The 15,200-nt window shown below is 41.1% G+C and overlaps 1 protein-coding gene across 12 annotated transcripts in view; it reads left to right on the top strand.

Annotated features, from left to right (window-relative positions):
• PAM (peptidylglycine alpha-amidating monooxygenase) overlaps positions 1–15,200 on the top strand; it is a 179,793-nt gene that overhangs the window by 73,520 nt on the left and 91,073 nt on the right. For all 12 annotated transcript variants that reach the window (XM_086413283.1, XM_086413284.1, XM_086413286.1 and 9 more), the window contains exon 6: positions 675–758. In XM_086413283.1, coding sequence (XP_086269409.1) covers positions 675–758 — 84 coding nt within the window. The remainder of the gene's footprint in view (positions 1–674; positions 759–15,200) is intronic.

Raw genomic sequence — 15,200 nt, forward strand, 5'->3', positions numbered from 1 at the left:
CATGGGAAAAAAAAAACAATTCCCCTGAGATGATCTTAAGTCTAATTTCCTATATTCAATCATAGTAAAAATGGATATGTAAGTAAGTGAAAGTCGCTCAGTCCTGTCCAACTCTTTGTGACCCCATGGATGTAGCCCACCAGGCTTCTCTGTCCTTGGAATTCTCCAGGCCAAAACACTGGAGTGGGTAGCTGTTCCCTTCTCTAGGGGGTCTTCCCAACCTAGGAATCGAACTGGGGTCTCCTGCATTGCAGTCTGTTTCTTTACCGGCTGAGCTACCAGGGAAGCCCAAAAATGGATACAAGTATACACAAAACAAAGTGAAAGCATAGGTTTATGTGTGTCTGTTATGTAATCAACAAGGACAGAATTTCATTTTCTTTACTTTGTTCTGTTTCTTGAAAAATGAATGAGTTGTCCTCTTAAAGTGTAGTGATTACTCTAGTTCTGAAGTAGAGACTACAAATAGAATTCCATCAAAGTTTTGAGGAGAAATAATAGGTTATATCAGAGATTTTCATTGAACAGCCAGTTTATTGTTATTTTAATATAATTGCATATGTTACATACTATTTTCTTTCCATTTGGATTTCATAGATCAGCAACCTTTGATTAGCTCTATTTTAGAGTTCCATTTCTAAAATACGAGTTTATCTTCTTTTGAAAATCTTCAGGTGTTGGATTCAGAGTTGGAGGAGAGACTGGAAGCAAATACTTTGTACTCCAAGTACACTATGGGGATATTAGTGCTTTTAGAGGTAAGTTTTGAAATGTTGAAACTAAGCTCAACTTTCATTACTATATTGTTTAAACTATATGCACTAACTATTACCTATGTAATAAAATGAAGAATTAACTATACCCTCTGCCCACTAGGAAACAGCTGCTTGTGTGTCCTGGAATTTGGGACTATTGAAGTGAAAAGTGTTAGTCAGTCACTCAGTCGTGTTTGACTCTTTGCCGCCCCGTGGACTGGGGACCTCCAGGCTGGAATAGTGGAGTGGGTTGCCATTTCCTTCTTCAGGGGATCTTCCCAACCCAGGTCTCCTGCATTGCAGGCAGAGTCTTTACCGTTTGAGCACCAGACATGAGTTTTCTTTTGAAAGTTACAGTCTCTTACACACATTTTCTCTTATTCATCCTACTGTGCTTTCTCTTACGCTGACTTTAGGGTTCTCTTCCTTTCCAGAGTATTTATCTTATCCACTGTCTCCTATTAAGAGGTTCCATCTAAGCAGCAGCATCAGAACGAATAGAGACTAGTAATTAATTTCTATTCCTAGAAGCAAATCACTGGAGAGTCACCGGGTTTCGTGATGGCAGGGAAGTTCTCCGACACACGGGTTCACGTCAGTGCTGTCTGTAATCCACACTTGCCTCTTATCTGTTGTCAACTGCGCTGATGTTCAGACCCCTCCCCCTCCACAGAGGCTTCTGAATATTGCCTGGGACTCTTGTTGGCCTACCCGTATGACTAGGCACTTTGCTGAAGTGCTCCTTTTCTTACTATAGAATCTTTAACATGAGGATGGGGCCCTGTTGCCAAGGCACCCGAGACTGTAATTATCACTCCTTCTGCTGCATTTAATCAGCTCCAGCTGCATTCCAGGTTCACACTTTGGTGTTCACAGGAGTACAAACATTAAGCAGTCTTCTGGGCACATGAGCCTTCCCCTTTGCCTTGCTGACATACATGTTTTCTCGAGTTCTCTAATTCAACACTGTATTTCTACTAACTAACCTAATACATTCTGCTCTGTAGATACATTAGCTTTCTATCCATCAACGAAGTGTAGAAGCACATGTCCATCTCTGCCTGTGAAACATCCCCAGGGCCTTTGCTGAGCGAGCACCCCGTGGTGAGGGTGTCCACAGGTTCTCAGCATCAGGGCTGGGACAATAAATACAGTCTTCCTCTGGAAAAGGATCTATATGCTTCAGTTAAAATTTTTAGAAAGAATAAATTTATAGAATAAGAAAATTATAATAAGTATTGCCATCAGATGTATTATCGATTAAACAAGCTCCTATGAACCAGCTCAGGAGCCTAACTCCCAAGTAAAACCTGTTTTATATTTAAAGTATGCTGTGAGTTGTATATAAATAGCTTTCCATTTTTGGAACAGAACCTAAAATCTTAAGTTGTTAATTATAGCACTGAGACAAGGTTTTGTTGAAAACAGAGGAATAAATAATGTTCGTGTTTGAGGAACAAAGACACAAATTATCTGCTCTGAAATTTGCCATGTGGGTATCGGGGGAACAGGCTGATTCTAAGACTGCTGACTTCCAAAGCATTGACAAGACTATTATTTTCCCAAAGAAATGGGGAAGGCTTTCCCCAGTCACCACAACTAAAATAGCTGGTCATACCCCACAGCCTCCAACCCCCAAATCTATCCTCTGTAGAACCCTAGACTTCAACCTAATTCCTCCTAGCTTCGTAGTACTTCCTTACAGATACTGCACTGATACCCCCAGGGCAAAGGGAAAATACATCATATACTAGTTTTCAAAACATACTACTGTAATAATTTAGCTTATTACTGATGAAGAATTAATTTCGTTTTGTAATTTATGTTTAATTTGGGGTCATGAAAAAGTACTGATGTTTAATTTATAAATATATCATCTTTACTATAAGGGACTGGAAACTTTTATACTAGTTTTTCATTTTTCATTTTTCTGAGAAACGTTTTTCAAAGAGATAGTACACATGAGGGAGGAAGGTTGATCCTATAACTTACAGATCTTATAATAATGTAATAGAAATGTAAACCCAAAATGTCACCCATGTAATTCATTCAGTAGCACAGATACCATCTTGTGCCTTAAGCTATACATGGATGGCTTAGAATAGGAAGTGCGATCAAATCGCACTGAAACAACACGGGGGCATTTTGCATTTATACTTAATTGAGTATGAGTGGAGATTGAATTATAAAACCCAGGGCTGCCAAGGTTTAGATGAATATGCTACAGTTCGGGGAGCTCTGTGAATTAGTGCAGTGTTTTGGAAGGCAGCTTTATCATATTATATATATTTTATATAAAACATTAAAATCTCACTCTAGGCTTCTGTCCTCAACTAAAGGAAGGGTTTTGTTGGAATTTTTTAGTTTTGTTTTCTAAGGAGCTACCTACCCACAGTTATTTATATACCATTATCTAGTGATATGAAAACCTGGAAAGTTAACGAAAGTCCCTTAATAGGGGACTAATCAAATAAATGGTATAACAACAAAAATAGCAACTCATAAATTTTTATACAGACTACATAAAGCCATAGATATGCTTGTATGTTTTCAAGGGTTATAAGGAACAGGGAATAAAAGGAAGCAGTCAGTAAGCTGAAAGACAGGATTGTGTGATTTTTTTCCCCCTTTACAATGTTATAATTCTCTTCAGTTTTTAAATTCTCCTAATATAAACACTATGTTAAGTACCTGCCAGTTAGTGCACTATACTTCTACTCATACCCTCCTAATAAAAAAGTGTTAAAGTAAATCTCTATGTGCTTGAGTAACAATAAGAAGTGACTTATACTTTAAAAAGATTCTATATGGTGATCTCACAGTTATTGCCAGATGAATCTAGAAGTGGAATTATAGCATCATATCTTTTAATAATTAAAAATGAATTATATATGTTCTATATATGTGTACATATATACATAATCATCTTAGTGAAGATTCGAACTTTATGTTAAAACTATTAATGATATTTTTTTAGAATGTAAATTATAAATCAAAAGCAGATTAGCACCACAAGGAAATCACTGCACTCTGCTGAAAAGTGAGAAAATGTTTGGTTTAAGCGTATGAGCATTTTTCTACACAAGGAACGTTTTAGAGACTTGGGAAGCCTAAGACGTCTCTTTAATCATGCATCAACAGTGAAGGTAAAATGTCTTCTGATGTTTATTGGAGAACATACCCTGAAGCCAGCTGGGTGCGTCTTGGACTGGGATGTCTAGTAGTGAGGAAAGATTGATCTGTGGGTGGCCTGAAATACTTGTTTTGGTTTGGCTTTTTGTTTTAGAAGTAGAGCAGAATGTGAAGCTGTAAAAGCGACAGTTAAAAGGGCCCAACTTTATTAGATGCCACGCCAGTATTACGTCAGATCTGGGCTAGTGCGGCTGTGCTGATCTTCTTGCTCAGAGGAGTCTAGTACATTCTCGCAGGAGAGACAAGCACAGGAGCAGGGTGTTTTTAGGCAGAAGTAGAAATGCGTCCCAGACACAGGGGCTGTGGGGTGACCAGCGGGCAGGTCTGCCTGGCAGGGCAGGGGGATGGTGTCTGGGAAAGCCTTCTTAGAAGATGGAGCCTTTGCAAGGATTCACACTGCGGATGGGGACTGCAGCCATGAAATTAAAAGACGCTTGCTCCTTGGAAGGAAGGTTATGACCAACCTAGACAGCATATTCAAAAGCAGAGACATTACTTTGCCAACAAAGGTCCGTCTAGTCAAGGCTATGGTTTTTCCAGTGGTCATGTATGGATGTGAGAGTTGGACTGTGAAGAAAGCTGAGTGCCGAAGAATTTATGCTTTTGAACTGTGGTGTTGGAGAAGACTCTTGAGAGTCCCTTGGACTGCAAGGAGATCCAACCAGTCCATTCTAAAGGAGATAAGTCCTGGGTGTTCATTGGAAGGGCTGATGCTAAAACTGAAACTCCAATACTTTGGCCTCCTGATGCGAAGAGCTGACTCATTGGAAAAGACCCTGATGCTGAGAAAGATTGAAGGTGGGAGGAGAAGGGGACAACAGAGGATGACATGGTTGGATGGCATCACTGATTCAATGGACATGAAGTTGAGTAAACTCTGGGAGTTGGTGATGGACAGGGAGGCCTGGCGTGCTGCGGTCCATGGGTCTCAAAGAGTTGCACGTGACTGAGCAACTGAACTGAACTGAACTGACATGGTAATCGGGAGCCTACAGTCAGGTGGGGGCTGGGAGGAGACATGTTCCAGATGGAGTAAAAGTGTGTGCATGGATTTGGGGTGAGGAGCCTCAGGCCCACCAGGAACTCTTGGCAACAGCCTTACCGGAGTGTGAAATGCCAAGGGACAGGTGGCAAGAAATGAGGAGAGAGCTGACAGGTGGGGACCGGACCACACAGATCCTGTTAGGACTGTTCTGAAACCACTCAGTGTGCTTCCCAGCGGTAACCTGATCAGATTTTCACTTGGGTCCTGGGCTTGAGTACATGACAAAGCCCCCAGCCTTACGAAGAAAGATTGGAGTGTTAGGAGGCCAGGGCGGGCTTGGATGGGACTCTGGAAGGCCAGAATGAGTTTGTTTTTTTATTTTAATGAAGCTTTAATTTTTTTTTTAGAAAGTAATGTTCTGTAGAAAACAGAATGTAACCCCATTAGAACTCACCATAGTCTTTGGTTACATGATCAAACTCTAAGTCCAGATGGCCTGGCAACGGCACTTGCTCATTTTATTATCCTCACCAAGTTTCTAAACCTCTCTGCTTTCCTCGTCTGTAAAGTGGGATCATAGCTTCTGACTGAAGCTATCTGGTAAGCACTCGGTGTTGGCCGCTCTCATAGTTTCTATAACAGGCTTTAAGGTGATAAAAATTCCCCTAAATGCCACCTTTTGTCCTAGTCACCCATAATATAGAGAATATGTTGGTTACCCTTCAAGGGTGTCAGAATTTCTTGTTATATTTAGACGCAGAACCGTGTTTATGTTTGTCGCAGTGCCAGTGGAGGTTTCCTAGCTGGGCCCTGCTTCCTGCCTTTTTTGTTGTTCAGAGCTCAGTCGTACAGAGGTAATCTACTGAGTCCCCTGCCCTTAAGAAAATTAGAATAGCGGAAACTAGAGATTCCTCCTGGTCCTCTTTCTTTAGTTTTTTCATTGCCAAATTTTTTCTAAATAACGTCTTATTCCAACAGAGAAAATTCTCCTGAGATTATTGCAGAAACTCGGCACTTTTCTTCTGGATGTTTTGGCCCAAGGGAATCTTAAGAGACCTGGGCCTCTTCTTTGCAGAGTTTCTGGCATTAGCTTACTAGTCTCCAACAATAACTCTTCATTTCTCAAATCAGAAAACCCTTGCACTGACCAGCTCAAGTTGGAGCTGATATAAAAAGGAGGCAAGAATTTCTTTTCCCAAGTGCATAAGCTCTGACTGTCTTTGACTTGGCAGAATTTCCAAGCTATAAACTATTCATCCCTAAGTGCTTGGTGCCTATAAGAAAACTGACAGGTATTATCAGGGATAGAGACCACACACACACACACACACACACACACACACATACACACACACATCCAGAGCTTGCTTCTGCCCCTTCCTTACAACCCTCAGTGCACCTAGGTTTTAGCATTTTCCTGGGAGCACAGCGGAAAGGTTCATTTTTCTTAGAGTGAGTGTTTAATGCTTATTTTCTAAATGAGGGTAATGAAGCCTAGGGCTCCTGTTTTCAATGCTCCATTATATAAGAGTGAGCTCTGAGAAGTTTCATCTCCAAATTACTGAGGTTATATTAATAAAAATCACAAAATCCTAGCTGGAACCCTTAAAGAACAAAGCATTTTCGGTAGCCAAGCTTTCCAGAAAAATAAGATATTAACACTGTAAGTACCATAACCTTGAAATATTTTGGACAGAAATCTTTCCCAAATATATTATGGGTCTCACGAAAGTGAAACAGGTGGCAGATATTATGTACCTGATGCTCTGCCCAACACAGAGCAGACTGGCAATAAATGTTAGTTTATTCTTATCCTTTTGGTGGGTATCATAATTTGGGGCTGTCATTCTGGATATCAACTACTGTACAATAATTTCCTCCCACATTTTAGTAGTAGATACAGATTTTTCATGTTACTGGGCTTCTTGCCTTCTTCTGTCTATTTCTATTTGATGTAGTTTCCTCAGCTGTCAAGCTACCGCTTCAACTCGTTTTAATTCAGACAGAGCAGCGCATGGAGGTGAAGATGAATGAGAACGAAAGTCTGCCCTCATCCAGTGGGGGCAAATGAAAATAAAACAGTAACTGTGATCCCCGGAGCCCATACAGTCAGTGCAGTAAGAGAGGGGGGTGAGAAGCAAACAAGACCACACTTCGTTCAGAAAAAGATTCCGTGTTCCCAGATTGATCTCCTCTGGGCATCCTTCTCTTGCGTTCTAAATTGACAATGTGGAATATCGGCAGCCAAGTTTTATATAATTGTCAATTTAGAGTAAACAGACTCTGAGTTGAAACCCTTAGAGGGCGTTCTTTGAATAAAATCATGGGAACACCGGTGCCTGGACTTGGTAGCCTTCAGATTTGATTTCTTCTTGCCCTCTTGTGTTGTTGCATCCTGGCTGTGATCCGTTGCCGTGTGGCTTCCCTGGTGAGTCAGGTGGTAAAGAATCCACCTGCAGTGCGGGAGACCCAGATTCGATCCCTGGGTTGGGAAGATCCCCTGGAGAAGGGAATGGTTACCCACTCCAGTATTCTTGATAAAGAATTCCATGGACAGAGGAGCCTGGCACGGTACAGTCCCTAGGGTCGAAAAGAGTTGGATACAACTGCACGACCAACACTTGCACTTTTCTGCATAGCTTAGTTCCAGACAAGTGGGTGTTACTAGACACAGGTGTTAGTAGACATGGATCATGCGTTCATGAAGTGCACACTCCGTACTCACATATGTGCACAAACAGGGGCTTCCTTTTCACCACAGCTGAGGCAGTAGCAGAGTGCGCATGAGGTAAAGGGGACAGTGGCAGGGAGAAGGGAAAACAGGACTCTGGAGGAATTCTGATTCCACAGTGACTCCTGCCGCTTATCTGCCTCTTACAAAACTACTGCCAGCAAGCTGTTGGAAAAAGCTTTGAAATTGTGAGCCCAGGAAAAATCCCTTGCTAATGCATTTTTGAACAAGGCAGAGCATAGATCGGTGGCAGGGCAGCTGCACTTCAAATTATGTCATTGCAGTAGAACGCTTTTGAACCATGGTATTGGAGAAGTCTCTTGAGAGGCTTGAACTGCAAGGAGATCCCACCAGTCCATCCTAAAGGAAATCAGTCCTGAATGTTCATTGGAAGGACTGATGCTGAAGCTGAAACTCCAAAACTTTGGCCACCTGATGCGAAGAACTGACTCATTGGAAAAGACCCTGATGCTGGGAAAGATTGAAGGCAGGAGGAGAAGGGGACGACAGAGGATGAGATGGTTGGATGGCGTCACCAACTCAATGGACATGGGTTTGAGTAAACTCTTGGAATTGGTGATGGACAGGGAGGCCTGGCAATGGCACCCAACTCCAGTACTCTTGCCTGGAAAATCCCATGGACGGAGGAGCCTGGTGGGCTTGTGGTGCATGGGGTCGCTAGGCATTGGACATGACTGAGTGACTTCACTTTCACTTTTCAGTTTCATGCATTGGAGAAGGAAATGGCAGCCCACTCCAGTGTTCTTGCCTGGAGAATCCCAGGGACGGTGGAGCCTGGTGGGCTGCCGTCTATGGGGTCGCACAGAGTCGGACACGACTGAAGCGACTTAGCAGCAGCAGCAGGGAGGCCTGGCGTGCTGCAGTCCATGGGGTCACAAAGAGTTGGACACGACTGAGTGACTGAACTGAACTGAGTAGAAAGCAGGCTACTCTGGCTTCAGTGGAAGCACTGAGATGCTCTCGACTCCTGTTTCCTGGTTGTGGAGCTGCTGGGACTCTGGTGGAAGGCCGCTCCCCGGGCTTCCTGCACTGTCTTCTCTCTCAATCTGTTGAAGCAGCTTCCTCTTGTGTGCTTTCCAGCGAGACACACCACGCCTGCTTTTACTCTCTCCCCTGCAGAGTGAGGGATACTGTGGCTGAGGGTATTTAAACCCATGTATTTTCAAGAGTTCCGGGTGACTTTCCACGTGTAAGAATCTCCCTTGAAATTCTGAATGGGAAGAGGGTGATTAAAGCTTCCCCTCCCCAGGGAGAAGCCTGAAAACCGTTGTCTCTATACTGAAGGAGACGGAGAAGACCCCTTTCTAGCATTCAGCCTGGCTTTCTCTAAATAGGACCCTGATATGCACACGTTCCAGCAGTCCTGATCCCTTATGGCATACAGGAGGTTAGTTCTCAACATGGTCTTTTTCCCCAGGGCGCACATGTTTCCAAGTTCAACTCCAGGAACGGCAGCACCCGTGGTTCCGGGAAGGGTGCTCTTGACTTCAGTTTCCCTTTTCTCTCTCAACCCTGGGATTCCCATGCCATTCAGCAAGTCTCCTTTCTTCCTTCCCACCTCCCATTTTCTATTTCTCTAATATTCTTTGAGGTAGGGGCCCAAACTTTCATTCACATGCTTTGGGAAACATGCCATTTGGAATTAAGAACATTAAACCCTTTTGAAAGATATTCAAATGCGGAAATCATATATTACATTATGTCACCTTTGGGTGTCTGAGACCCTGTCCCTAGTCAAATATGCTAAGATTCCTTTAGCACAGTGTTCACGTGGTCACACTGTGAGGGTTAAAGACAGATGTAATAAGTAGCATCACATTCGTTCTGATCAGATTTTGCTACCAAACATTAGCCAGAAGAACTTTAGGCTTCCAGAGCTTTTCAGGCCTCGGAATTGCAAAAAGTTCCAGTAGGGGAAAAAGGGGTATTTCCCTGGTGGCTCAGATGGTAAAGCGTCTGCCTACAATGCAAGAGACCTTGGTTCGATCCCTGGGTCAGGAAGATCCCCTGGAGAAGGAAATGGCAACCCACTCCAGTACTCTCGCCTGGAAGATCCCATGGACAGAGAGCCTGGCAGGTACAGTCCATGGGGTCACAAAGAGTTGGACACAACTGAGCGACTTTACTTACTTTCCAGGGGAACAAGAAGCCTCAATTAGTTAAAAGACTAACAAGAATTGAAGGACTCTGGATATATCTGAATATTTATTTTGTCATTAAAATAATCTCTCCCAAACTTTATTTTTCATTTTTTGAAAAATACAGAAGACCATTAAAAAGAAAAGTAAAAACTCACTCACAATACCTATTTAAAAATATATATAATATGAAGTGACATTTGCACATATCTATATACTAAAAAGCCATTGAATTATAGACTTAAAGGGGTCAATTGTAAGGTATGTACATTATATCTCAGTAAAACTATTGAAGAGAAGGTGTATAGATGAAAAAAAAAAATCTACAATACCTTCTTCAATCCCATCTCCCTTTCTACCCCCAGCCCTCCCCCCAGGTAACTGCCATTTATATCTGCCGGTTTTCCATATGCTTGTCCCTTTTACATTTCTGTATACACACAGAAACCCCAGATATGTATATCTGCACTGTTTTTCTTTTTTTGGACAAAATTCAGATCACACTCTCCAAAGATCTGCATTTGCTGTTGTTTTTAATTTAACAATGTATCCTGGGCATATTTCTACGGCAGCACATGTAAGGTTCTTTCATTATTTATCAGATCAGATCAGATCAGTCGCTCAGTCGTGTCCGACTCTTTGCGACCCCATGAATCACAGCACACCAGGCCTCCCTGTCCATCACCAACTCCCGGAGTTCACTCAGACTCAAGTCCATCGAGTCAGTGATGCCATCCAGCCATCTCATCCTCTGTCATCCCCTTCTCCTCCTGCCCCCAATCCCTCCCAGCATCAGAGTCTTTTCCAATGAGTCAACTCTTCGCATGAGGTGGCCAAAGTACTGGAGTTTCAGCTTTAGCATCATTCCTTCCAAAGAAATCCCAGGGCTGATCTCCTTCAGAATGGACTGGTTGGATCTCCTTGCAGTCCAAGGGACTCTCAAGAGTCTTCTCCAACACCACAGTTCAAAATCATCAATTCTTTGGCCCTCAGCTTTCTTTACAGTCCAACTCTCACATCCATACATGACCACTGGAAAAACATGATTGCTACTGCAGGGTAAATTTCTAAAAATGGGATTTTAGGGTTATAGAGTATTGAAACCTTAAGAGATTCCACCAAATTACCCAACAGAAGGATTTTTCCAATTTACAGTCCATAGTGAATGAGCAGTCCATGGTGAATATCCTTACCTGCACTCAGTTCAGTTCACTCAGTTGTGTCCGACTCTTTGCAACTCCATGGACTGCAGCATACCCGGCTTCCCTGTCCATCACCAACTCCCAGAGCTTGCTCAAACTCACATCCATCAAGTCAGTGATGCCATCCAACCATCTCACCCTCTGTCGTCCCCTTCTCCTCCTGCCTTCAGTCTTTCCCAGAATCAGGGTCTTTTCCAGTGTGTCAGTTCTTCGCATCAGGTGGCCAAAGTATTGGAGCATCAGCTTCAGCATCAGTCCTTCCAATGAATATTCAGGACTGATTTCCCTTAGGATGGACCGGTTTGATTTCCTTGCAGTCCAAGGGGCTAACCTGGCACTAGACGTTTTCATAGTTGAAACATTTTACCCAGTGTTTACTTAAATCAAGGAACTCTTTTTAATGTTCCATTAAAACAATTAGAATTAGCGAAATGTTCTTAATAGAATTACCTCTTAAAGTACATAGTAGTCTGTGTCAGAATTTCTCAGAATCTTATCTGTCAACTACTTGTGCCAGAATCTCCTCGGGGTGCTTTTTAAAATGAAAATTCCTAGTTTCAACCAGACCTACTGAATCAAATGCACAAGAAGTCGAGGACTGGCAGTTGTGTCCTGAAACTGTCTCATATTGACCAGAAAGAGCCAGTAGTTAATTTTCAGCTGTTTCGTGAGCTCATTGTCAAGTGCGCATGTGTGCTTAGCTGCTCAGCCGTGTCAGGCTCTTGGACACAACAGGCTCCTCTGTTCGTGGGATTCTCCAGGCAAGAATTCTGGAGTGGGTTACCCTTCCCTTCTCCAGGTGACCTCCTAACCCAGGGATCGAATCCAGGTCTCCTGCATTGTAGGTGGAGTCTTTACCAGCTGAGCCACCAAGGAAGTCCATTGTTAAGTATAGCTGTGATGAAAAACAAAGGCAATAAGTACTCAAAGATCATCATCCTCTAATTATCTTACTACATTTTACTATTATCTTCACTCTGGTTGGTATTATGTCTATTGATCTGTACGGTGGAAATACTATAGAATGGTGCACGAATGGCTCATCTTTTCCCAGCCCAGTGTTCAGCAATGTCCCATTGATAGCTTGAAATCAGTCATGGTGGGAAATTTTACACCATTGAAATTGACAAGCGCTACAAATCAGTGCTTCATAAATTATTTTGTTGTTTAGATTTAAGAAAATAATGAAAACTATGTTAGTAGTGCAGATTATTGTGAATAGCCAAAATACTTTACAAAATATTTTTTCAATTCAAAAACTACTATCCAACACTGCAAAGATTTTGCTCACTTTGCTGATTAGCAAGTGGTTTGAGCCTATCTCTTTGTTATTTCAATAAAGCAGAATATCAACAAACATTCTTATCTGAAGGACTCACTCATCATTTATAACCATAGGCGAGCTAAGAAAAGTTCAGCAAAAATTAAGGAAATAATTCTGTGAAATTCATCTGGTTATATGGAATTTATGATAAATAGTATTATTTATTTTATTATTTTTATAAGTTGTGTCCTACACATCTTTTATGTTAATAAAAATTATAATAAATGTGTATTTACCCACACATGTATATTTTTTTCAGACAGCCTGTGTGTTATCAGCACACCCCTGAGCTCAGCATTCTGAAATTTTAATGAGCTCCCCAGTTGACTTTTATGCAAACTACAGTTTGACAACCGAGTCTCAGATTTTCCTAGAGGATTAAATTTTCTTCTAGGTTTTGTGTTTTTTTTCCCCCCCTGTACTCCAGGTATGTCAGGGAAATCTCCTGAGGCTTGGGCCATGAGCAGAATAATTTGCATTTATCACAATAAGTATAATTAAATCTCAATTCTCTTAAGAAAAGGGGAGCTCTGAAAGAAGGAAATGCATTTAATTACCGTCTGGTTTTTCTATTACTTTTTTATTTCACTTAGAAATTTGAAAGAGAGTTTATGTTTATTCTTAACATTTTCACAAAATTTGGTGTTTGGATTTTAAGATTCTATTCTAGTAATATAGAGAAGGCACTTTGAGTGCATGTATGACTTTCTTGGAGACATCCCTTCCTATATAGGGATGCAAATGTTCCTTCTTGACACTTAATCAAGATAAATGTTTTCAAAAAGTGAACAAAAATAAATTATATCCTTCCATTTTTTACATTTTTTTAAATTTTTAAGTGGAATATATGGGGTGACAGAGACTAGAAAGTAAGAGAATGGCAGAGACCATGAGACCAACTGTGAGAGATAAATGATTGGCAGGAAGGTACTGTTCAACCTGCATGAAATTCCGTAGCCTCTTAGGCATTTTCAAAAGGGATGAGATTGGAACACGGCTGAAAGGCATTGTGGAAAAGGAAACCATGACTTTCACTTTCTTCCATTAAGGGTAAAAACCATAGATCTTATGTCTCATGTACTAATTCATTTTTAAAACATTTGCTTTTAACACCACAGACTTAGCCTTTAGGATGGTAGAAGTGTGACTGGAAGAGACGTCTCCATCTAGCTCAGCCCCTCCAGTTTACAGAAATGGAAATCAATACTCAGAAAGGTTAAGTGACTTGCCTGAGGTGGTATAGCTACTAGTCCAGTGGTATTAAAAACTAGAAGAATTTAATTTGTGTTGAATTTCTAATTTGTAGTTTGTCAAAGTTCATGTCCTGACTATATAAAACAAATAATGGAGTCAGTCCTTCTTCAAGTCCTTTGAACCACTAGGAACAAAGAGGACATGAACTTTAACAAACTACAAATTAGAAATTCCACACAAATCATCCTTGCCCAATAGAATAAATATGAGTAGAGGCTGGAGTGTTCACCTCATCTCATGTATTCTTTCTCATTCTGATATATGAAGGAATCCACTTCCCTTATGGAGGGATAATTCTACACCAGGTTGCTTGATAATCCCTCTGATTTCAGAAGAATTATAATAGGATGTTCTTCATGTTCTTCTGAAACCTTCATTATACTCAAGCAGCTTGTTGTGAATCACAGGAATGATTTTAGGACTGTTCGATACCTCTCAAATGATCCAGATGAAGTCTTTTTTCCTGCAGTATTTTTTTTTGGCTTTTGTTAGTCTCATCACATAAATGTAAGCTCCCTGATTCTCTAGCTTCCTGAATTTCAATTTTGTTATTCATCTTCAGTTTGGAAGACTAATGGTCCTTATTCATCTCATTCATTCTGTGGAACACCTGTTTATTTTAATACCTAAATATGGTCATTAAGTTTCAAGACTTGCGTTTTCATTCATTTGGTTATGAGAAGATGCAGAAAGCCCTGCAGTATTATTGCTTTTTAAAGAATGTATTCAGAGTGTTCTTTATTCCTTAAAATGTGTTTTTTAAAGCAATGTAACATTGAACGATGTAATATTTAGCTTAAGTGATGTCTTTTAGGAAAAAAAATTTCCCTAATACTATTTAAGCTTTCATATTTTGCCTTTATTTTCTAGTTGTTTCCAAGACAGGCCTATACTTTGCCTTCACGTACCACTTTGCAGCTCGTGCTGTTTTAATCACCCATAATTATTAACACCTTTTTGAAGCAGGTCAGGGGTACATAGTCACTAATTAATTTCATTTAAATTAATACCAGATAACCTTTCATTTTTAACCAAAATAAATTAAGAGGAGAAATAAAGTTACTTGCCTGTGGGCTCACACCGGAATTAGGAGACTCGAGGCATTTTTCCGCGCACTCCATGAATGCTCAGGCTGGTGTCCACGGCCTCCCTTACTGGTCCCCTCATCGCCTCGGCACGTTCATGTTTGTTTACTGTGTTAAGGAATTCTGGTAAGAGATGGCAGTTGTGAGACAGAAGTGCTAGCATCTGTCCATTCCATTTCCTGCTTTCTATTAATTCCTTTCTTATGGTGGTTGACGGTCTTGCTTATAAAATGCAAGAGATACCCTAAATAAGTACATTACCAAAAAGACATTTAACGAAAGCTATTCAAATATTGCTTTAATGACATTTACAAAATAATCCTGTTAGAAAAATAAAAGTCCAACCTTCCGTAGGCCTGGAAGAGACCCTTCTCACCTCCCTCTTTCTGCCAACTGAAACATTCCTCTCCTCTTCATCCAATTTGGAAACCCTTCATCCTGCTCCTTATTTCTTCTCATTCTAAATGAATTCTTCTTCTGTCCCTCTTTGGAAATTTTCCAGAGTCTGTCTTC

The sequence above is a fragment of the Bos grunniens genome, chromosome 7 (genome assembly GCF_055505025.1).
Source record: "Bos grunniens cultivar Pamir isolate PY7600 chromosome 7, Bosgru_T2T1.0, whole genome shotgun sequence".
NCBI lineage: Eukaryota > Metazoa > Chordata > Mammalia > Artiodactyla > Bovidae > Bos > Bos grunniens.